The sequence below is a fragment of the Sitophilus oryzae genome, unplaced genomic scaffold (assembly GCF_002938485.1).
Source record: "Sitophilus oryzae breed Bouriz unplaced genomic scaffold, Soryzae_2.0 scaffold_2006_pilon_pilon, whole genome shotgun sequence".
NCBI lineage: Eukaryota > Metazoa > Arthropoda > Insecta > Coleoptera > Curculionidae > Sitophilus > Sitophilus oryzae.
The window spans coordinates 6,095,367-6,121,941 of record NW_022146732.1 but is presented as its reverse complement, the minus strand read 5'-3'; the positions used below and the strand labels follow the sequence as shown (position 1 = coordinate 6,121,941).

General features: G+C 32.9%; 1 protein-coding gene across 1 annotated transcript; it reads right to left on the bottom strand.

The window, feature by feature from the left end:
* On the bottom strand, positions 1–26,172 carry LOC115883908. Its single transcript, XM_030902332.1, has 3 exons — positions 25,967–26,172; positions 21,341–21,503; positions 1–161 (listed from the first exon to the last, which is right to left on the bottom strand). Exons 2-3 carry the CDS (start codon positions 21,501–21,503, stop codon positions 1–3), a joined length of 324 nt encoding a protein of 107 aa, XP_030758192.1. The 5' UTR covers positions 25,967–26,172.
* Positions 26,173–26,575: the final 403 nt, after the last annotated feature.

Here is a 26,575-nt window from a genome sequence, read left to right as displayed (position 1 = left end):
TCAAATTAAATATTTACCTGTAATGAGATTAAATTTCACAGCAAACTTTGGTGGAATTTTTGTGATGACATTGTCACTGAGATCGCAGGTTTTGAGTTCGGTGTGTCTCATTAAGTGATAAACGGCATCTGGAACTTGCATCAGCTGACAGTTTGAAAGATCTGAAACAAACAGATAAAAATAAGAACCAAATAAATAACAATTAATTACAAATCCATCACACCAACATAAATGGCAATAGTCTGAAGATCTCTCCAAAAAAAAACTTTATGGGTATTTCGCCACTGCACTGCAAGAAAATCTACAAAATATCATAGTTATTTTTTGTAAACAGTTCTAGCAGTTTTAATAGGTAGGTAGCTACAGTAAAAAGCAGCTTGCAGCATGCTACTTTTGGCCTGTGTGTAATCACACGACACTTTACCAGACATATCACAAAAGCTGCGGAGTTGAAGCTGCTAAGTCTGACATTTCCTTAAAATTTAATAAGCATTTTTTATACCCTGTGTATCTTTCTATGAAACAGTATTTTCTGACATAATCACATAATCTCTACGCTATTGAAAGATGCATGCAATTTACCTCAGATAGGAACTATCGAAAACAGGAAATAGCTATCTTATCCGATAGTCAAGCAGCACTAAAAGCTCAACTCAGTAATCATCAATTCAAAGTTGGTCAAAAAAATGCCTAGAGAAGCTAAACAAATCAGAAAAAGGAAATAAAGTCCTTCTCCTCTGGTTGCACGCTCACCAAGGGATAGAAGGCAATGAAAAAGCAAACAAACTAGCTAGAAAAGTAGAACTCAAGAACCTGGAAGACTTAATCCCTAACTTAGAATGGGAATTTTCCAACGAACTAAAACACTCGAAAAGTTTTTGAGAACAACGCAAAAGATCTTCCTTGATTTAGTAAGAACAATCTTCAGATTCACAAGGGGTTTCTAACAGGACACTGTCTCCTCAATGAACACCTCAGTAAATTGAAGTTGAGAACCAACGGCGAATGCTGATTCTGTAGGGAAAATGGGGAAACACCAGAACACCTTATCACTGAGTGCGCCGAGACGACTACCGTTCGTGCCATAAACTTTGTTACGGCGGATATCGGAGATGGAAAACTGGCCTCTATGGAACCGCCTGAGATACTGGCTTTGGTTAAAGCCCTGAGACTGTATAATGACTTGTAACTCGTTATAACTCAAGAAGAGAAGAGCACGAGCCGAGGGCGCCGTGTTGTGCTCGTTGTTCGCCGCGAGCAGCAAGAACAACGAGATCATAGTCCGAGCCAACAACGATCCATATGAAATGTAAATGGCTCGCGAGCACACAAGAAATATTCTTTTTTAGCGTCAGTGCAGTTTTTGACGTGACTTGGTTCAGATGTTCTTACATACTTCTTTTGCAAAGCTCACCTTTTCCTGTTCCTACTGACTCTTTTTCCTTTTTCCTCTCTCTTCTATAAGTTACATACTTATAATTTCTTTTTTCTTGCATATTTCTTCAGGTTTGTCTATTAAAGTGGCAGTTTCCTTCCAGGCATCTATATTTTTTTTATATTTTTTTGGGGTTTTCAAAATAGTTTTCGTCTTTGGGATCCCACAAAATAGTATGCGTCCTATACAACCCAACTAATTGAAGCAAAATATCCTCCGCCCATGTATGTCCATGCTCGCCGATCAGACCAGAACGACGAACCTGCCACAACGCCGTCCAAATTATAACTGCGAGCTCCTTTGTGTTCGTTGCAAAAACCGACAAGAAGTGGATCGCGACGATCACACGTGGAGTACACATAGGAAGGACACACAGGAGAACACATGTGCTCGGCTCGCGTTGTACTCGCCATATGTATACGCATCTTAAGGCCACGGTGATTAACCCCCCCTAAACATTCTACATTCTACCTATATATTCAATGAACATATACATACTCAATTTTTAAAACAAATATATTTTAACATTATTATCTATACTAATATATAAAATCCTTAAGTGACTAACTCACTGATTAATCACGATCCTGCTCAAACCACTCAACGTAAGAAACTCAATTTTGGCATACAGGTTGATTCTAGGGTGTAGATAAGAAGGGATTTTTCGAAATTCCAGTTCCAAGAGGGTGAAACCGCCCCTCAAATATTACAATATTTTTTATTTAAAAAACGGTTTCCGAAAAAACACTTAAACACGTATATTTTATTTTGTTTTGTTACATATTTTAAGATTTTTTAAAAATGTATTCAGGGTGTTTCGAAAAATCTGGTCATTGATTAATCACGATCCTGCTGAAAGCGCTTGACGTAAAAAGCTGATTTTTGGAAAACAGATTGACTTTAGGGTGTAGAGGTTCGATAAGAAGGGATTTTTCGAAACTCGAATTCTAGGGGGGTGAAACTAATCCCTCAAACATTATTTCTTTTATATAAAAACCGGTCAGTTTTTCGGAAAAACTCTTAAACACGTATATTTTATTTTGTTGTTTCACATATTTTAAGATTTTTTATAAATTTATACAGGGTGTTTCATAAAATATGACCATTGAGTAATCACAATTCTGCTTAAACTGCTTGACGTTTAAAGCTGATTCTTGGCAAACGGATTGACTGTGGGGTGTAGAGATTCGATAAGGAGGGATTTCTCGAATCTCAAATTCCAAGAGGGTGAAGCCCCTCAAATATTACAATATTTGTTATTTAAAAAACGGTTAGTCTTCCGGGAAAACGCTTGAACAAGTATAATTTATTTGGTTTTTTTACATATTTTGAAATTTTTTAAAAAATTATACAGGGTGTTCCCAAAAGTTGGATAATTTCTTAATCACGATTCTGCTTAAACTGCTTGACATAAAAAGCTTATTTTTGGCAAACGGATTTTTCGAAAGTCAAATTCCAACGAGATGAAACTACCCATCAAATATTAACAAGTTATATAATAAAATTTTATCCAGTTTGTATGTTAATGGCAATTCTTGCTTTGCTTTATTATCACCATTACAAATGATTAATTCGACGCGAACGAAGTAGCTGGTACACGCTAGTAGAAAGATATTTTCCAAAGTTTGAAGTAAAATATTATGGTGTAATGCGTTAAATTGGTGCTATTTGGCTCTTACAACATCCGAGGTTCTGACTTAAATTAAATTGAAAATCATCAAAATTTGCTAAAATTATGAAAAAAAAATGTTGACTAAAATCGGGATTATGTAATTAAATATAAACTAGGTGTAAATTAGCATAATGACTACGTTAATTACAAGAAGCGATGTTTGGCCGTATTACTATTATTTTTCGCCATTCCCAACAACCGTGTTTTATAATTGCCACAGAAATACTCGCGGAAGAAAAGGATTGTATTTCTTATGTAATTTATTTTATAGTTAACGTTCGCCAACCATCTGTGTAAAATTTCATTAGGCAGGTATATCAATTAAAAGAGTACGTTAAAATAGGTAATCCCTATGTAATATGAATTAGAATATTTATAGTAGCGTTGATTGAAAAAATATATTTTATATTTTTCTTCGCATTCTACTCAACATCTCAATATCCTCGATATTTCACTAAAAATATTGAAAAACTTTTGAGTGCCTCTGATTCAGTTTTCGGAAATTTATTGATAGTGCTTCAAGAAAATGCAATGTTCCCAACTCCTACCTTATCCACATTCTGTATTTTTATAAGTAATAAGTCCACATTTTTGAACAAACCAAACCAAACCCAATTTCTTCAATCAACGATAGTAGGTAATCCCTAGGTAATCCCTATGTACTATTAATTGATATTAACAAATAATTAACAATTAATTATAGCACAGACAAAATTGAAAGCATCATATGCGATTTCTTTTACATCGGAGACATTGTTTGCTTTGAATTGAATTAAAAATTCCCTTTTGCCCCCTAATTAAAATTTGATAAATAAATGACTAAAAGTACGGTTTCTGCTTGTATTTAAAAACAATGTTTCTTTTATAATTTTAGATAAGTATACCAGTTTTCAGAATTTTCAGTTATCTAGGTAAGTAAAGGGACGTCATTTATTTTCTCATAATTTCATCAAGGGTGATTTTTTTATTTTTAACTAATGGTATTACAGCTGGGGGTTGAAACTAAAAGCCGGACTTCGGGCTTCCATTGTCATTATTTTTTCCGCCGAAAGAAAGAAGTCCGAAATTCTTTTAGTTTTAATACTGTGATAAAACTTTTAAGAATATTGAATCACCTCAACATTCAAGGTGATCTACAGATCTTAAAATTACAATTTACTTCTTTACTATATTTATTAAAAATTATAGAAAATAACGAATAAAAAAAATAACAAAAACCTTCTAAATATTAAAAGGGAAAACATAGTAAACATTTTAAAGCGTACAAAACAAATAAAAAAAAACCATAAACATAAGATTACTTATTGGTACAAGGTTTGTTTAATAAAGTTCTTCATGGTGGACAAAATAAAGTATGCCCAAATTTTCTTCAACGGGAGTTATTCGTTTTTTCAAACTCGCTACTTCAAGCGTATGAAAACGTTTAATATGTTTTAGTCACTAGGTTCCTTAATATATGTTTCTCTTGCATGCCTAACTTTTGCTGTGACTTCATTATATTACAATATGAAAAACAAGCACTATTACATTCTTGCGTAGACAGATTACAGAGTGCCTAGTTTACCTTAATTTTTGGACAGAAAATGTCGAGGAAAATTTCTTCCATAGGGAAAATACGACACAGCACTTTTTACAACGATAATAAAATAATTATATCATAATTATACATAAAATATAAACATAACCACAAAAAACAAAGCGAATTTAGGCGTATGTCAACGTTGCCAGCGTTGAGCCCAATTTAATCTTATTCATATATTGCCTATTATTCAAATTATCCTTATTTATTTTTATACTTCACAACATGTCGTGGCAATGCAACTGAATCTTCCAAACTCACTGCTATCGTTTAGGGAATGTTAGCATTCACTAGTAAAAGTTGGTTTCAAAAATAGCTGTTGAACTTTTAAGAAAAGTGACAAGTCTGAAGTGGCAATGGATCGGGCATGTGACACGCCTGGATCCAAATCGACGGCCCCAAAAGTCATACTATGGAGACCAAGGGGAACTAGAAGAAGTGCGGGCAGACTATAAAAGAGATGTCGGTGACGTCAAAACAGTGCCTGGGAGACAATGGATGAGATTGGCTAGAGATCGAGTAGCATGTAAAAATCCAACACTGGATGGAACCAGGCTGAGAAAGAAAAATAAGAAGAAAGAAGAAGTTAAATTATATAACTATTCTATTTAGCAAACTTAATTGATTTACATTCACCTTCACAATTATGTAGACAGTATTAAAATACTGTGTATATAAAAATAACTCGTGATAATATAGAAAATGAAATAATAATTTTTAAAATAATATCATATTGCCATTACTAAACTTTAGTATAATTAGAAACATACGTATTTTAAAATAGGATCTCCGTTACGCAAGAGAGAGATATACATTAGCAGCTATCCAGCCAGAAAAAATATACCTAAAGCCTGATTCTCCTTGGCGTCGTCGCATCGGTGGATTACTCTGGTGACTCCGGAAGCCATGTCCCTTCGGAGGCGAAACCGACCGCGACAGAGCTGACAGTTATTCCGATACCGCGTTATAATTAAACAAATAATTTAGCCTCCCTCGCGAGCGCATGCACCGCGCTATCGTTTCCTGGTGCGCGCTCTTCTCCACGTGTACGAACGCGAACTGACTGGCACGAATGCGACGATTTAATTTTAGATTAGCGCGAAACCTTGTGGGCGATGTATGAGTAGTTCTACAGTCATTTATTGTTGTACCTGCTAAAGATAGGAGGCGTAGTTTTACAGGTGTCTAGAATTTATAGATTTGTATGGATTTTGAAAGATGCACTGATAAAAAAGACCTGAACTAAAGTCGTCATCGTTATTGAAAAAAAAAATTAGTGGCAAGAGAATTTATTTTAGCGTAAAAGAAAATATTTTGCCTGAAGAAAACCTCCCTTAACTCCTAACTAACTTAACTTTGGGGTGATGAACCACCCCAAAAAATACCAAGGAATGAAGAAGCAGAAATAGCTACTATCGAGGAAAATAATATCACTTTACTTACTGCAGACCAGGAAAACCTAAATTTATCAGAAAATAATATACCTCGTAATATGCCTGTAACTCTTCTCTTAGATCAAAATAAATTTTAGTTGAGTCAATAGTATTCGCTATTGGTTTAAGAAAAGTGTCTCTTTAATCAAGAAATGTCCCTTTTTTAATCAAGAATTTTGGCATGAACCAAAGGGACTATTGTTCTTGTAGCAAGAACTTCTTTGCATATTCATTTTGGGTCAAGAGTGAAATACTTTGAACAGATAGATTATTCTATTCTCTAAAGTAATTTTTTAAAGCTTATGGAAAGGTAGTTAATGCTTTGGGCAAAGAAACGTCGTTCTTGGCCCTATTGAAAAGCGTCAATCTTTTGGGTCAAAGTCATATTCATTTCGACTGAGAGATCCTTTTTTTCAGTGTGTGCGACATTTTACAGGTTCGTTCCAACACACAAATTTGTACCGTTCTAGAATGGTAATTGGGATTAAGCCGGTCCCAAACGATGTGTCAAACAGCTTTTAACGTGAACATTTGCCACATCGTGTATGAGCCACACTTGTCAATTGCAATATTGTCGAAGCCTATGCCAAATGATGCGTCCAACATTGGTTCCAACGTTGGAAGCATCGTGTAGGACCGGCATCGTGTATTGTATATCCGAATATGTACGCACGAGTCGACTTAGACAGCTTTGTTGCGAAAATTAAATGCTGGGTGGTAAACTGATTTTAGAATCACTGCTGAATCCGTTTTTGCTGTTGATCAAATCGGTGTGAGAAGTTGTGAAGCTATAAAATGTTGTTTCGGGAGAGTTGAATATCCGAGAAAGTTGAGTTATTGAAGGTTATTACACCCAGCAACGCCCTAATTACGCCCTCCTTTACGCGTTACCATTTTTTCAACGACAATTTTATTAACATTAGAAATTGTCATAACACGACGCCTAGTACGGCTTCTTTTTCGCTTAGTTTTTACTACCCGAAACAGCCTTTAAACAGCCGCTACACTGTCCTCGAAAAGTTTTAGGAAATATTTCATGAAAATGATTTTTTCTGAAAATAGTACGATAAATTACGAAAGCGTAGAGCTGCCATCGCAACATTGAAAAATATTTTTAGCAAAAAAAAGCGAATATTTTTTTAGCAAATATTTTTACACTTTTTCTGTAAATTTACAGATTTTCTGTAAATTTACAGATTTTCTGTAAATTTACACTTTTCCTGTAAATTTACAGATTTTCTATAAATTTACACTTTTTCTGTTAATTTATGCATTAGTGGCAACAGTGGTGCGTTATTCTACGAGTAGTTCCCATCGAATTCTGTTCTACGCCAGTTTATTCACAAAAGTCTTTACTAGTAAAGACAGAATTAGGGAACCACTGCGGCAATTAATTGAAGGATTGAAGACATGCGGACTATATGAAAAGATTAAGCAATATCCCAGTATATTCAAAGATATATTTTGTTCTGAAACCACACTCTCTTCAAAAATACTTGAAGAATTATTCCTCATCGTCTATACTGAACCTGGGTCTAACATAGTACAGAAAATCGGGTGATCTCTTATTTTAGGGATTATGTATTAAATTTCGAATGTGTATGATATAATAGTATGGCATTTTTTTGTTTAATATGTTTTCTAATATGCTTTTAATCGACCCGGAAAGTATTTTCACCCTTTCCGATGCATTACTGTTTGCAAGAGGATCTGATGGCCTCCACCTCTGGGATGACGTAAACTGTCGTCTGCAAATGATGTAAACTTAACATAACCATCCTCTAGCAGACATGTCAAAATTTCTTTATGACTTAATCCGATATGAAAGTAGGTTTTAATGTATTCGTCCATAATCTCTGATGAATATCTGTACTACTTAGGCACAATAGCAACTTAATCAGCGGAGAACAATGCTCACTTGTAACGTGAGTAACGAGCAGGTCGATGCCGAGACGTCATTCTGCTGGGTAGTAAATTTCGCATGCAATTTACAGAAAATCTGTAAATTTACAGAAAAAGTGTAAATTTACAGAAAAAGTGTAAATTTACAGAAAAAGTGTAAATTTACAGAAAATCTGTAATTTTACAGAAAATGTGTAAATTTACAGAAAAAGTGTAAATTTAGCACATACAGAAAAAGTGTAAATTTACAGAAAATCTGTAAATTTACAGAAAAAGTGTAAATTTTGCTAAAATTATATTTCATTGTTGCGATGGCAGCTCTACGCTTTCGTAATAAATATAAGCCCGTGTTATAAAAATTAGTTCCCACGTTTTCTGATCAATTTCGGGAAACATGGGAACTACTAATTGTCTAAATCCTGGGTGCTATTAAAAGTATCATTTGCAGATTTTTCTTTTGCTTTTAAATAATGTGCGTGGACCATCTTTTGTTGACATCGGGTCAATTAATAATTTTCATAAGCGTAAAATATTCATAATGTTACCAGTATTACTCATCAAGCAATACTACTGTTATATTAATCATTTAAGGCCGTAAACAAACATATCATATACAATTTTATATACTAATTCATTATAATAAAATTAGATCATAACAATATTGTAATTATTATATTCCTGTACAATGAGTGTTTAAAGTTTTTTTTCCTAAATATCTACTATATATACAGGGTGGCCCATCGAAAACGTTCCGCAAAGCATAACGGCCAGGGTATCGTTTTTTCAAAAAATCCAAAAACACGTCATTTTTTTTGTGAGGGGGGGCAACTTTTGCCCTAAAAATGATTGCAAAATCTTCAACCCTCTGAGCGGGGGTGTCATCCCCTAACTTTTTTCAAATGGGAAGGGGGGTCAAGTGGCGCCGCAACGAAAAGATATTTCTATTCTCTATATTTCCCCGCCTCGTTTTTGAAAATCGGTCGAGTCATTGAGAAAATATGAAGGCTTGAAATTTGAGAAGTTTATTTAAACATTTATCAGAGTAAATAATAAGGATAAATTCCTTCGACCAATTTGAGTTTTTTCTTATTATTTTTAGATGTTTACGCATTTTTTCACTTGCCACAAGGTTGAACGATCAGCTGTGGTAGTTGCTAGATAGCTGTTCTGTGACTTGTGCGTTGAAGTTCTTCTCAATATCGTTAAACTGACCCACAATAGAATTTCCAAAAATACCAGTCCACATGTTCAATTTCTGAGGGTTTTGTGTGTGCACCTCGTTAAAAACCCTGGGGTTGTCCTCAGCCCAGTACCGACATTTGTGCCGATTAACTACATCGTTCAAAAAGAAAGTACAATCATCCGAAAAACACACATTAAATAAGAAATTATTATCATTCGCCACTCGTTCACTCATAGTTTCACAAAATTGCAAGTGACGATCAAAATTGTCTTCGTTGAGTTCTTGTAGCAACTGAATTTTGTACGAGTCGAACTTGTGTTTTTTTAATATTCTTTGGATATTTGTACGATTCACGCCGGTCTCATTGGCTAATTTTCTTGTACTCAGCGTACTATCCATGGCAACTTGGCCCAATACGAATACCTCCATAGCTTCATTTATTACAGGATTTTCCCTCTGCCTCTTTTTATTCATAACGGAACCAGTTTCGCGAAATTTTGCTACTAACTCGCGAACAATTTTGCCATAAAGGTGTTTGTCAGGATGGCGTTCATTGAATATCTGCGCAACCCGATTGCCACATTCATTATTTTTAAAATAAAGTTCGATTATTTCCACTTTTTCTGCAAGTGAGTACACCATAATAATTGTTAAAAAGTTTAACGATATTGATAAGAACAACGCATAAGTCACAGAACAGCTATCTAGCAACTACCGCACCTGATCGTTCAACCTTGTGGCAAGTGAAAAAATGCGTAAACATCTAGAAATAATAAGAAAAAACAGCAAATTGGTCGAAGGAATTTATCCTTATCATTTACTCTGATAAATGTTTAAACTTTTCAAATTTCAATCCTTCATATTTTCTCAATGACTCGACCGATTTTCAAAAACGAAGCCGGAAAGTATAGAGAATAGAAAGCCCTTTTCATTGCGGTACCACTTGACCCCCCTTTCCGTTTGAAAAAAATGAGGGATGACACCCCGCTTAGAGGGTTTGTAGATTTTGCAATCATTTTTGGGGCAAAAGTTGTCCCCTCACAAACAAAATTGAAGGAATTTACCCTTATCATTTACTCTCATAAATGTTTAAATAAACTTTTCAAATTTCAATCCTTCATATTTTCTCAATGACTCGACCGATTTTCAAAAACGAAGCCGGAAAGTATTTTTGGGGCAAAAGTTGTCCCCCTCACAAACAAAATTGACGTGTTTTTGAATTTTCTGAAAAATAAATTACCCTGGACGTTATGCTTTGTGGAACGTTTTCGATGGGCCACCCTGTATAATAATTATGGAAATATATATGTGGAATATATATATCAATATAACATAAAACGAGATGTAATTAACGAAATATCATCGTATCGTTCTATTTTAGAAACGTCTAGGTTTACTTATTTCACTGAGATTTACGAAAAAAAATCCTTTGCCTCAGGTACAGATACCGCCACGTTTTGGAAATAGCTCAAAACAAAACAAAATTGAACGAGGCAACAAAAAAGGCAAAAAAATCCCCCTTTCTTGTGCCAGCAAAGTTCCAGAGTGCAGTCAGGCTGCTCACTAATTCTCGATATTATACCCGATTTTGTATATGTATGACAAAAGCTGAATTATACAAAAGTTCTTACTTACACAGCAAACAAATAAAAGAGAAAGCATGAGAAAGAATTAGAATAACGACTTAATAATTATAGTATTGTTGATATTATGTGAATGTGTAGAAAGAAGGGAAACATAGATATTACTTAAAATGAGAACAAAAAGAAGAACTTAAAATGAGGATATTACTTAAAATGAGGACATTACATGAGAGCCGATATACGGTGATATAAGCCGAAGGAAAACTTAAATTAATCATAATAAAAGTTATTACTTTATGCACCAAATGTGTACGTATTACATACAGTCGTACGTGTGTAGTAGTAAATCTATTTTAGAATTCTATTTATATATGAATAATGCGTCTTAACTGTTCTGCGCATTATTTCATTTTCTTCCTTGATACATACTCGTTAAATTCGAGTGTGCTCGTATTTTATAATAAAATTATATAAGAATTCTTGCCACTTAACTGCTGATATAGAAATTTAATTCTACGCTGTGTTTGTCATAATGTGGATCAACCTGCTCTCACTACCGGTTTCGGAGCCCTGCTCCATCATCAGGTGAGCTTGGGCAGATCCACAAAATGACAACCACAGCGCAGAGATAGTTAATTCCGACTTGTCGAAATGTCTCCCGTTCGGGACTTAAAATCTAACGGACACTTTCCCACAAGTCGGAATTAACTATCTCTACCAACCATAAGTCCGGGAACAAAAATGTATAGAATCATTTTTATAGAGAATTTTGTCAGCTTTATTTTTATATATAAAGCATTTTTCGGTAGATTGAAAAATTGACGTTTAACTCATACCCACTTCTCGAGCTTCGGGGACTTTTGACACATAGGTATCAGCCCAAGTCTGGAGGAATCGTTTAAAACCATTTTCAAAACTGTGAGAATTTTTCCACCGATGGGCCTTTTTTAACTAATTTGACTATTTAGATAATGAATGTTTTATTTCACTAATTATATAACGTCTGTAGATTATATAACATTCTCAGCATAATTAAATAAACCATAAACGCAGCGCAGCGCCTCAGCATTTACCAGCAACTATCACACTTTCCCACCCCGAAGGTTATTAAATTATAACGCAGAAAAAAAGAAACAAACAAAACAACGATAATTAAACCGCTTATTAAATTAAATTAATTCGATTTGCCGATCACGTCTCGCTGGCAGCTTTTCCGTATTCCCATTGCTTTGTTCGCCTACTTTACTGTCCCATCGCAATAACGTAAAAACTAATGACAGATATGGTAGTACCGCATTCGAGCGATAAGGAAACGACAATAAATGAAAGAAGAAACGTAAAAAAGTGAGGGAAGATTTTACCTATTATAGACGTAAATAAATTTGTTTGGCCGTTAACACAGTTCGATTACTGTGGCCTTTGGACGCCTTTAAAGGACATTGAAAGGTTGTCGGGCGAGTTGGCAGCCGATATACGGTGATTAAAGCAATTACTGAAATATATCGAGAGATCGTAGATTTATATCATACTGAATGTCAGCTTCAACGTCAAACTTTACGTGACGCGACACTTTGAAAAAAAATGTCTTTAAATTAATAGGTAATTTAAAAAAGGCGTCCATTATTTCCAAAGAAACCTGGTTTATAAATCCAAAAAAAGCAAAGAGAGTCAAAGTCTCTGTCTCAACATTTATTACTAAAAAGTTAAATTGTGACACGTGTTTCGCCCGTAATGTTGAGACCGAGACTTTGAGTATTTCCGCTTCTTTTGGATTAATAGGAAATATTGCTTTTATGTTACTAAGTACTTAAAAACAGGGATAACGGCCGTCGAAATACCGATTCCCGATAGATCAGCGAAGTTAAACGACGTTCTGCGATATAGTGGATGAACGGGTGAACGCGTAGAGACTTTATCGTGCTATTGTTCCGCATTATACACCTATCATTCAAGCCACTTTTTCTTTTCAATAATAAGGGGTCGCCCTGTGAAGGAAACACTGCGACCTCTAAAGATTGATTCTCACTATACCATCCGTTTCCATTCCATATCCGTTCCGTATTTTTTATTGTACTGACGCTATACCTACGTAAGCTTCCGTTCCGTATCAGTTCCATACTTTTTATTGTACAATTTATATCATTACAAAAGTTTTATTTTAAAAGTTTGTATCTTTTGAAAAATGCAATAGATATAATTAAGAGGTGAAAGGGGATAAATAAATATCAGCAAAATGTTAACAGAGCTGGCACATATGTAAGAACTTGACAACGCTGATACGGAAGGTATAGCGAGAATCAACCTTAAAGCAGCTGAACATTAAATCGTATTTTTCTCAATATGGAGAGACACTTCATATCGGGTCTGCTCTAGTACAACAGAAATATAATCTACTAAACGTCGCAAGATTAACGTTGATTGTTATCTTGTGTTTCGTATGTACGCCCCATCATTGTAATTATGCCATTGTTTATAAATAGCCTCTATACTTTTGTGGCAGGTTGAAAATCAAAGTGTATTGCATAAATATGTGAAATAAATTTAGATTGAAAAGCACAGTTTTAGGACAAATCTTATAATAATTGTTTTGGTTTGGAATTGGAAGTTTTGGTTGAATAAATCTTCAAAGACCGTTTTAAAGCGTTCTTTTTGGAAGTAAATACTGCGATTTTGTAAGTTTAATTTAAATTTTATTAACGTAAAACTGTGACAATTGTGAAAATGATATTTTAGAAGTGCTGGATGAAAAACTGCAAAAACAGACATGGTGTTTTCAGGTGTTTTCATAGGTAACCAAAAAGTGATCCACACGATTTCCAATGTTAAATTAATATTACCGAACCTGATAGATATAAAATATGTGTGACCGAACATTATAGTATTTATTATATTATGACAACTAGCGTGTACCATGACAACTAGCGTGTACCAGCGACTTCGTTCGCGTCGAATTAATCATTTGTTATGGTGATGATAAAGCAAAGCAAGAATTTCCATTAACATACAAACTGGATAACATTTTCTCACATTTATGTCAGCATGAGGAAAAACAATCTGGCGATAATATTATATAACTTGATAATATTTGAGGGGTAGTTTCATCTCGTTGGAATTTGACTTTCGAAAAATCCGTTTGCCAAAAATAAGCTTTTTACGTCAAGCAGTTTAAGCAGAATCGTGGTTAAGAAATTACCGAACTTTTTAGAACACCCTGTATGATTTTTTAAAAAATTTCAAAATATGTAAGAAAACCAAATAAATTATGCGTGTCTAAGCGTTTTCCCGAAAGACTAACCGTTTTTTAAATAACAAATATTGTAATATTTGAGGGGCGTTTTTCACTCTTTTGGAATATGAGATTCGAGAAACCCCTCCTTATTGAACCTCTACACCCCACAGTCAATCTGTTTGCCAAAAATCAGCTTTAAACGTCAAGCAGTTTAAGCAGAATCGTGATTACTCAATGGTCATATTTTACTACAAACAGGATATCTATCAAACAATTGCCTTTTTTGCGCTTTATACTTCCCCAATTTCTATTTTCTTTCCTTTTTTTGACAACTAAGTTATTTTCAACTGGAAAAAGACTTTCTAATCATTGATGCATAATAACGTTTAACCTAAATCGTAGAAAGCAATTTACCAAAGCATATCGTCACAAGAAAATTTGAATCGGGAAAAAGAGCAAGCAAAAACTAAACAATAAAAACGACAGACCAATCGACTATAAAACAAAAGTGCGAGTGAGTCACACCGCTAACCACTTTCTATCTTCGTATAATAACCCAATTTTAAATAGCATAGAATCACGGTGCGTAATAACAGTTATCCGAGATAAAAACGCAATTCTGTCGAGTACTTTTGATTTTATTGTGGTTTCGATGTCGGAGAAAGCAGCCGATGCGCAGATTCACTTGGAAATTAAAGGATTAAAACGTTTTATTGTCAATCGATAAATAAAAAGATATTTGTAATATACTCGTATGTTTGTTTATAAAATGTATTTTAATTAATCTAATTAATATTAATAATAATGATAGATAAATAATGATCTTGTACAAAAATTTCGTGATTGGATTGCAATCAGAAATATGTTGGTCAAGCCAAAAGATCAGTCATAACTAGGTGTAAAGAACATATGGCTCAAGTAAGATATGGTAGAGCTGATAAATCTTGTGTTTCATATTTTTGATAAGATCATTGTGTACAGGGTGCCCCACTAAGAATAGCTCTCGGCTGTATCTCAGAAAGCATTAGCCGTAGGGCCTGCGGAAAAAAATATTTATAACAAAAGGGGCTATGAGAAATTGCTGGAAATTATTTTCAAGTTTGTAATACGGCCGCTAGAGGGCGCCACTGCTATGGAAAATAAGAAAATAGAATTTTTATAGAATTTTGTCTAGATAATAGGTACTATAAGTAACATCTTCATAATCCTCAGTAAATTTTGGATTTTTTTGTTAGAACTATTTTCCCCTATCTGCTAAATTAAAATGGTGGGAGAAGGTTAAATCTGTCTTTATTTAAATGTTAATAACACCGGACTGGATGATCAGAATCCAACAAGCTGGGGCTCGTTTAAAAGAGCGTTCCTTACTCTATATTATACCATAAAAATAATAGTAATAAGCTTTTGAACGTAGACGCTAGGGGGCGCTGTCTTACAATTTAATAAACATTGCGCGTTTTTTCAAAAAAATTAAATACGATAGTATATGTAATTTTAGCTGATAGCAAAGAGTAATACAAGCTTAAAAAGCCCGCGAAAGCCGCATCTTGGTATCTTCTTTCAAACCGAAGATATTATCAAAATTATAATAAATACCAAAAAATAAGCCCTTAATTATCTTATTTTTACAACACCGTATCAGTAGCTCTCTTGATTATGCTCATTCTAATAAAAAATAAGATAGAAACAGTTAGTTTATTTTAAAATCGACGAAATACCAGAATACCATAATACCATATGTATTAATATCTAATAATAGGTATTAGTAACAGTGAACAAGAAACGATGCCTCTATCACTCTTGGTCAATACCAACTGAGTGCCTATAACAACTGAGTGCGTATATAAACGTTCAATTTGTAGATAATAGTTTTGTTTTAATCATCTACCGATGATGCTAATATGATTAATGTTTTATGTTGCTGTTTTAACCCCAAAGGTGTAATTATTACATTCTTTTATTAAATTTTTGTGCGGGTCCGAAAACTTTTCAAATAGCCCCCATATAGTAAACAAACAGGTAAAAGGTACAAAAATAGACTTTCAACAGCTGAGAGTAATGCTAACAGGAAATATTTTAAATATACCTTAGAGGCGTGATGGATATTTTTAGATCGATCTTCTTGTTGCACTTTGGGCTAACAAGTGCGGCTGCCAACAAAATGCATGTCAAATACTTATCGGTTCTATTCTAATTTCTAATTTAATAACGCTTAATATAAAGGTGCAGATGTTTTTAGTTCAACATTTTAGAATATGGTTAAATGTCCTTTATGCCTTAATTGATTTGAATTTGCTGAAATTTATTATAAAACTATAACAAACATATAAAATATTATATCAGTATTTTATTTTCTTGTCAATATATATTTACAGAAAATTCTAGGTTATTCGGTAATAAAATATCTGTCAAAAATTTGATAAAGTTATATTAAAAGATCGCGCACACTATACCTACACGGACCGGCACGGACCAGACCAGTAAAATCTACCGGTGAAGGTGACCGTGTTATTTAATAGAGTAGAGCACACTAGACCAGTACCAGCACGTACCGCCACAAGCCACAAGCCACGACCGTCAAAACAGGTCGTGTCGGTCAGGGACAAATATGACCGGCAATATTTATGCCTGGTCGTGCTGGTCCGACCTAATGTGCGCACCGGCGAACCAGCACACCTCCACAAACATGCAAATATTGAAGGGTTCGTCAGTATTTCGAGTACGCTAGCTGGCTCAAGTCGAACCTTTAAATCGTTTTAAATATGAATGAAGAAAAGCTTATTTTACTGGTACAAAAGTATCCAGAGCTGTGCGATACGAGCCAAGCATTTTATATATAGAGACCAAGAAAGAAAAGATGCAATATGGGAGTCGATAGCAAAAAAAAATAATCAAATTTGATTTGTGACATTCGAAAATATTGGAAAAACTTTTCTTCGAATCTTTTTAATTCAGGAAACAAATGATGAAATTCGCCATATTGCTTTCTCTTTTGATTTATAGGGTGAACCCAAAATCTTCTTTTTTCTTAGCTTCCTTCTTTTCCTCCTCTTCTTCACACAACATGGCTAAAATAATAATTTCTTCCTCTGAACTACTCTTTTTCAATACTTTTATGTTGCACGCTCTAGTAGTTGAGCCTTGACAACTGTACTTTTTTCGAAACTCTCGCTTATGTTGCTGGTCTGTGGCGATAAAGTGTGCGATGTCATGCAGGATGCAGGTTTGAGCTGTGCTGGTCCGTACTGGTCCGTGTAGGTATAGTGTGCGCGATCTTTAAAATTAAAATTCGGATAAGTTGATTCTTGGAAAAAGGTACAAAGGTATAGATATTATTGTTGTTGTTTACAAAAAGGTATTTGTGATATTCGTTAAAAAGATTAGAAATGTTAAAAATTGTTTTTAATAATTTCGGCAACCTTTAGTAAACAAAAATTGCCAAAGAGTGCGAGATTGAACTAATACCCACTTGAGTTTGAACCATAGACTTAATTATGGTTTTAATATTTGGTGCATCCATTAAAATAAAGAAAATAAATAATATCAGTCTGTAGCTCATAAAACATTTGCTCCTTCAAATTTCAAAGTTTTTTTAGACACGTTTAACAATTTGCCCTTGTTGATTTCAAACACTCCTTCTATACTCTTAACCATCATGCACTATGGAAAATACTGCACCTAACTTGGAGTATTACCAATAGGGTTTCCAATTCGGGATCCCTAAAATCCCGAAAATTTGGAAAAATTTAAATACCAAATCTAAAATGATTCGACTTTGTATACTTTAGTCTTTTAAGATCATATTTTATATCTAAAAGTTATATTTCCATGATTGCTATATTTTATTTTTTAGAAGAATTGTATTTTTTTTACTTACTAAATATGAATGTTACTTTGCTTCATCTATTTTAATAAGGCTCTCTTCACATTTTCTTTTTGATAATATGTAGTTGTATTTTCATTAAGTATTCCTTTATATTAAACTAGCGTGTATCAGCGACCTCGTTCGCGTCGAATTAATCATTTGTAATGGTGATGATAAAGCAAAGCAATAATTTCCATTAACATACAAACTGGATAAAATTTTCTCACATTTATATCAGCATGAGAAAAAACAATATAGCGATATTATTATATAACTTGGTAATATTTGAGGGGTAGTTTCATCTCGTTAGAATTTGACTTTCGAAAAATCTGTTTGCCAAAAATAAGCTTTTTACGTCAAGCAGTTTAAGCAGAATCGTGGTTTAGAAATTAGGTTTAGGTTTTTTAGAAATTACCCAACTTTTTGGAACACCCTGTATTATTTTTTAAAAAATTTCAAAATATGTAAAAAAAACCAAATAAATTATGCTTGTCCAAGCGTTTTCCCGAAAGACTAACCGTTTTTTAGATAACAAATATTGTAATATTTGAGGGGCGTTTTCACGCTCTTGGAATTTGAGAATCGAGAAACCCCTCCTTATCGAATCTCTACACCCCACAATCAATCTGTTTGCCAAAAATCAGCTTTAAACGTCAAGCAGTTTTAGCAGAATCGTGATTACTCAATGGTCATATTTTATGTATATAACACCCTGTATAAATTTATAAAAAATCTGAAAATATGTAAAACAATAAAAGAAAATATACGTGTTTAAGAGTTTTTCCGAAAAACTCACCGGTTTTTAAATAAAAAATATTTTAATATTTGAGGGATAGTTTCACCCCCTTAGAATTCGAGTTTCGAAAAATCCCTCCTTATCGAACCTCTACACCCTAAAGTCAATTGTTTTCCAAAAATCAGCTTTTTACGTCAAGCTCTTTAAGCAGGATCGTGATTAATCAATGACCAGATTTTTCTAAACACCCTGTATACATTTTTAAAAAATCTTAAAATATGTAAAAAAACAAAATAAAATATACGTGTTTAAGCGTTTTTTCGGAAACTTGACCGTTTTTTAAATAAAAAATATTGTAATATTTGAGGGGTGGTTTCACCCTCTTGGAACTGGAATTTCGAAAAATCCCTTCTTATCGAACCCTAGAATCAACCCGTATGACAAAATTGAGCTTCTTACGTTGAGTGGTTTGAGCAGCATCGTGATTAATCAGTATGTCAGTCACTTAAGGATTTTATATATTAGTATAGTTCAATATAGCTGAATATACAGGGCGTCCCAGAAATAAGTGTAAATATTTTAACTGGTAGTATAGTTCAACCCCAGAAACACGTCTACGAGGTTTTTTGTGCGAAAAAAAAAATTGAAAATTCGAAATTTTTTGAAAAAATTTTTGGAAATTTTTTTAGTTTTTAGTTAAAAAACATAATTTCTTGATAATATGGCAACATAGGTATTAGATTAAATTTGCAAGAAAGAAAATCCAGAAAAGATCCAGTGGTTCTCAAAATTTTAGCAAAATATATTTTTTCTTGGAAATTTTCAACGTTATTACAGGAACTCCGTTATTTTGGACTTATTAGAAAAACGATAAAGAGAAAATATGTTTCTTTTATCGAGATCTACCACCTCTTAAAATATTTGCACTTATTTCTGGGACACCCTGTATATATTATAGTACATAGTATATTCAGTAGGTCTGAGAATAGGTTATTATCTATTTTTTATACCCCTTAGTGATAAGGGTGGTCAACACCAATTTGTTTTTTATTTTTTAGACAAAATTTTTTATTTTTATTTTGTTATGATGATGTGGCATTAAAAATACATGCGATCCAAAATTTTCACCATTCTACAACCAACCCTTAAGTATATTTTAATAGTGATATTAGTAATTCAATAATTTTCAACCCCGTAAATAAAAATTACTGTTGTCCCATAAAAAAATATTTATATGGCAAAACAATGTTTGCCGGGTCAGCTAGTATTAAATAAAATGTGAAATTTACACTCTTTATTTAATAAAAAAATATGCAAATAATATTATTATCGCGACACTACTAATGATAAACAATAATTTTTAATTTGTTGACTAATATTAGAAAAGGAATCATAATAGTTTAAATTGCTTAGTTGTTGGCATTGACACTCGGGCTTGTTTTATTAGAAACATAATAATACAGATATACATATGAAATGCTGTTGCTAAATAATAATCCTATGAGGTGTGGTAAAATGACTTCCCGGTAAAGATTTATTCTTGAGAAAATAATATTTCTTCTCATGTTAACTAACCTGATGAATAATATTTTTTACATATTTTATAAAACTCAATTTAAATATAATCGGTAGGTATACAGTACATAAAAGAGCCAATGTCAAAGTGAAATAATTAAAATAATTTAAACAATATTTTTTAAAATTTGAATCAATATTTTTATTTTTCATTTATAATTTTTTATACTTAAAAATTTTAATTTATCGAATGACATTTTTTAGAATATTTTAGTATAATATCAGAGACCATTCCGAAAATTGCGACAAAAAATAATATACTAATTAGTTACTTTAAAATGTAATGGGGCAAATAGCTTGTTTTTGTTTTGTTTTTTACATTTTGAAACGTAAATATTGATATCTGTATCAAAAATTCTTTTGTCTAACATCTAATATAATAAACTGGAATTAGGTAGGTATTTGTGTGTGTTTCCAAACAATTATTAAATCTTATCAGGAACAGAGATAAAGATCGTTTTAAACTATATGAGAGTATTTATAATCATTTAATAACATTCTAATAAATATCTACTTGTTTACAAAATATTGACACGTTAAAAATACTACTTGGACATTTTAAAATTATACACATCCTAAGTTTTATTAATTTTTATTCTATGAATTTAAATACAATATGTTTTAATTTCATAATTTCATGCTCAATAAAATTAAACTCATTGAGCCCATTATTGAGAATATCAATATTATCGATACTAATACAAAAAAGCTAAGAAAAATTAAAAAATAAATAGTTGTAACTTTGAATAATCAAATGAAAGTTTATTTCTAGGCTACAACTTGTCATTGTTACTATCAACAATTACAGGTTGTCTATGCAAACGCAATATAAACCAAAAATAAATATTTGGTGTTATAATTACACTTAAAGTACATCTTAATTGCTGGTTCCAAAAAAATGGATACGACTCTACACATTTTTTTCGAATATTTAAGCAGTGTATATTTATGTGTCAAGTATTTTGACATGTTAAGGTTATTGTGATATTGTGTAAAACAACTTTGCTTCTGACAAAGTGGCAAATAAATTTTTCAGAACGTCAGAATCATAGAATATACTGCCCGAAATAATAAAAATATGTTTTAAATCGTACTCAATTTTATTGGAACTAGCTGTACATCAAAATCAAATTTTGCAGTGTTCTTACCTAATTCTTGATTTTCTTGAGCATCGTTGCACCTGCCAACCACCCTGATCACAGCCCTTCCAGCCAATCTGGTACTGATCATCATAGCGACCATTCGAGGATCCGGCTGTTCGGCTTCAGCTTCAGTGGCAACTTCACCATCGAACTGTATTGGTGGGCGCATCTTAAATGAAAACAATATCGTGTCAAGAGCATTTTTTCCTGTAGAAACCATATATCAAAAATATAAAATAACTAGAGTGTACCAGCGACTTCGTTCGCGTCGAATTAATCATTTGTAATGGTCATGATAAAGCAAAGCAAGAATTTCCATTAACATACAAACTGGATAAAATTTTCTCACATTTATGTCAGCATGAGAAAAAACAATATGGCGATATTATTATATAACTTGGTAATATTTGAGGGATAGTTTCATCTCGTTGGAATTTGACTTTCGAAAAATCCGTTTGTCAAAAATAAGCTTTTTACGTCAAGCAGTTTAAACAGAAGCGTGGTTAAGAAATTACCCAACTTTTTGGAACACCCTGTATGATTTTTTAAAAAATTTCAAAATATGTAAGAAAACCAAATAAATTATGCTTGTCCAAGCGTTTTCCCAAAAGACTAACGATTTTTTATATAACAAATATTGTAATATTTGAGGGGCGTTTTCACCCTCTTGGATTTTAGATTCGAGAAACCCCTCCTTATCGAACCTCTACAGCCCACAGTCAATCCGTTTGCCAAAAATCAGCTTTAAACGTCAACCCTGTATAAATTTATAAAAAATCTTAAACTATGTAAAACAACAAAATAAAATATACGTGTTTAAGAGTTTTTCCGAAAAACTCACCGGTTTTTAAATAAAAAATATTTTAATATGTGAGGGATAGTTTCACCCCCTTAGAATTCGAGTCTCGAAAAATCCCTTCTTATCGAACCTCTACACCCTAAAGTCAATCTGTTTTCCAAAAATCAGCTTTTTACGTCAAGCGCTTTAAGCAGGATCGTGATTAATCAATAACCAGGTTTTTCGAAACACCCTGTATACATTTTAAAAAAATCTTAAAATATGTAAAAAAACAAAATAAAATATACGTGTTTAAGCGTTTTTTCGGAAACTTGACCGTTTCTTAAATAAAAAATATTGTAATATTTGAGGGGTGGTTTCGCCCCCTTGGAACTGGAATTTCGAAAAATCCCTTCTTATCGAACCTCTACACCCTAGAATCAACCTGTATGCCAAAATTGAGCTTCTTACGTTGAGTGGTTTGAGCAGGATCGTGATTAATCAGTATGTCAGTCACTTAAGGATTTTATATATTAGTATAGATATAGATTAACAAATGAAGGCGTTTTTTAATTTACAGGATTAAATTGAGATTCAAAACAAAATTAATAGCTTTTAATTCTACTGGATTTATACAGGGTGAGTCTTAAATAAGTGCAAATATTTTTAGGTGTAGTATATTTCGACGCCAGAAGCACGTCTATGAGGTTTATTCGCGAAAAAAAATGAAAATTTGGAATTTTTTGAAAAACTTTTGGAAATGTTTTAAATTTTTAGTTCAAAAACATAATATCTTCATATTATGGCAACGTATAAAGTAGATTAAATTGACTTACAACAAAGAAAACCTAGTAAAGATCCAGTGGTTCTCTAAAATATCTCGATTATTTTGGACTTAATTGAAAAACGGCAAAGAGAAAATATGATTATTTTATCGAGATCTACGAGCCCTAAAAATATTTACACTTATTTAAGATTCACCCTGTATGTATTCAAAATTTAAAAAAAAAACTTGAGAGACACCGGATTTTTTTCGTTATATGCGGCCCTTTTAGTGTCGCAACCATAGAGTAAAGCCGTAACCATGGTAATATCAGAGATTAAAAAAATTATACCGTGGGGGTACCATAATTTTTTTTTAAGAAAATGCACGATTTTTGCTATCTTTTTTTGCGAAAGAAACCTCATAGAATATACCACCCCTAAATATATTTGCACATATTTTAGACTCACCCTGTATAAGAGAGTATAAATAAATACAGTCCATTTGTATTTTGTAAATTAATTATTAAAGATGGCACGCACTTAAATTTTAATTTTGGTACTGAAAATTGTTAATTCAAACACAATCTGTTTTTTTTTGGGATTTAGTATTCAACCAAAGTAATCAGGTGCTATAAAACTTCTCATTGGTTAAATGTAGTTTTCAGTTCCTAGTAGTGTTTTTCCTTTCATAACTATCTTTTGATGCGTTTAGACTTGAGCACGCACGCACTGATCCTCCGCGAATGCTCAAGTGTAAACGGCTGTGCGCGCATGCTCACTCTGTATCTGTCTGTGCGCGAGCAGCCGCGAACGTGAGCCCTCTGGTGTCGGTTTTTGGTCCGTGCTCAAAGGGATTTTATGTGTGCGCGAACGCTCAGTTTGCACCGGCAATTTGTTTTGTCTGCGTTCGTGCGTGTGTGATTTTTTTTCGTTTTCTTTATTAAAATTATGGAGTGGATCAATGAATCTTCGTTATTACACATTCAACATTATTTGTATTATTAAAAAATAAAAAAAAACGCATGACAAGATCTTGTAAATAAAATTAATATTGAATATGTCGATATTAATGAAATTGCTATTCTAAAATTTGTATCTTTTGTTCGTAATTTTTGGTATTATTAAATTTTGTAAATATTCAAAGTCGGGTCTGATCATCCTTGTAAAGTTTTGAACTGTGCTCATAGCCCTCCTCAGACGCACTAAGTTGTTGCAGCAAATTATATCGATTTCTAAAAATTTGGGTTTGCCACCAGCGACGATGTTTTCGATTTTTCTCCTTTTTAATAATTAAGCTGTGCATAACAATAACTGCAGCCTCGACTATTTCTTGATCGTCCATTATTTTCGCCAATACAACTTTGCTGTGCGCGCACAAACGGATCACTTCATTCGTCGAAAAATAAGTTTTTAATTTGAACCGAGCTGAGCGAGAGCGCGAACGAATGCCGTGCGCGCACGCTCAGCTCGTGCGTGCTCAAGTCTAAACTACTATTAGTGTCGCAACCATAGAGTAAAGCCGTAACCATAGTAATGTCAGAGATTAAAAAATTATACAGTGAAAAAATTTGCGGTGAACAAGCAGTTCCAATTTTTTTTTAAGAAAATGCACGATTTTCTATCAAGAAATCTCATAGAACAACTAAATCTATTTGCATTTGCACTTATTTAAGACTCGCCCTGTATAAGAGAGTATAAATAAATACAGTCCATTTGTATTTTGTAAATTAATTACAATCTGTTTTTTTTTGGGGGGGATTTAGTATTCAATCAAAGTAATCATCAGGTGGCTATAAAACTTCTCATTGGTTAAATGTATGTTTTCATTTCCTAGTAGTGTTTTTCCTTTCATGACTATCTTAAATACACTAAGATTTGATTCCGAACATTTTAAAATCGTCAACCGTCATTAAAGCATTAAAAAAAGCTAAACCAGCAAAGTTGTGCATTGTATAACATTGAGCAAAATACCTTATTTTAAGCTCTAACCAAGTAGCATCACCAATAAATGCTTAAAACAATTTTAATTAAAAATATTTTTAATAATCTATTTTCTCTAGAGTTTAAGTAAATAAATAAAATTTGGTGTATTGTGGTTAAAATATTGCTATAACTCATTTGTAAAAAAAATTGAGCTCAAGCTTTATTATTTATACGATTTCAATAGAGATTTGACAGTAACACCGACAGTTCCTCTTCAGGTATTTTAGAAATACTATATAATCGAAAAAAAAACGGCGTCCAGATGGCTTGGAAACAACGATCGATGATATTTCCCATATAATTTTATTTATAAAAAATGACAGCGATCTTCATTCCATAACCATCACTAACGCCGTTTTTTTCGATCATATTGTAGTTTCATAGTTTGACAAGACCTCAAGTAAATTTTGATAACAACAACTACCACTGTATACAGGGTGAGTCGTCTTAAATAATTGCAAATATTTTTAGGGTCGATAAAATCGATAAAAGAAACACAGTTTCTCTTTACCGTTTTTGAAATAAGTTTGACATAAGTCCAAAAATATAACCGAGTTATTTTACTTTGAAAATTTCCAAAAAAGAATTATTTTTTGCTTAAATTTTGTCAACCACTGGATCTTTTTTGGGTTTTCTTTGTTATACATTTAATCTACTATCTATGTTCCAATATTATCAAGCAATTTTTTAAGAAAAAAACTAAAAAAAATCCATAAAAAAAAAATTCGCGAAAGATACATCAGAATCGTGTTTCTGGGATCGAAATATACTAGCCCTAAAAATATTTGCACTTAATTAAGACTCACCCTGTATAGTTAAACTTGCACCGAAATGTTAATTTATTTTCTGTAAGGTCATTTTTATTCGCTCACACCGAATGTATCATATTCATATATCAATAGCATTATACAGGGTTGTTCAAAATTGTTTATATTGTAGTTATAATAATCTTTCAACGGCCCCAAAAATCACAATTTTAAAAGTCTTATCGTTTAAGCTACAATAATATACTCCACTTCGAATGACTTGAATAATTCATTATAAGAGCGATTTTAAAATCATTGCACTGATATTAAAAACAAATAAGGCATCACCACTTCACACACCTTTATTAAAGTTTTTTTCTTCTCCAGGCAGATATCACAAAAGCAAACCAAAATCGAATCACTAACGTATCCTCAACGATAATAATAAGAGTCACTGTAAAACCAGGCAATTTCTTTTGTCTTAGATCGAGACAAAACTAAATCACGGCCTACTGTATTCGCTTTCGAATCCGCGACGACGTTCAAATGTTTCGAACGGGGCACCGCGACGCCATTTTATAGGCGACGGCAGTGTTTTGTTTTGGTTGCCCCCTTTCTCTCTACCCCCCTGCTATACGTTCGACTGAGCATATGGTGCGCGGCAAGCTAGTAGGCATCGGCGTCTTTCTTTTGTTTATCGGCAGCACGATCTCTTTCAAGTTCAGCGTACTGCGATGTTGATAAATTTCTCGCTGATTTACAGCGGGATTTATTTTTTTCCGTAGGCTACTTGCTTTTTGTTTGTTGTGAGTATAGGTAGATAAAAATACAACTGGATTATGATAAGATTGACTAAAGGAGATTTTAATTTGTTATTAACCTAACCTAGCAAACCGCCACTTAGCCAATATTTTTTTAGTTACTACGAAAAATATGAAAATTTAGTACAGCATTAATACAGATAGGCAG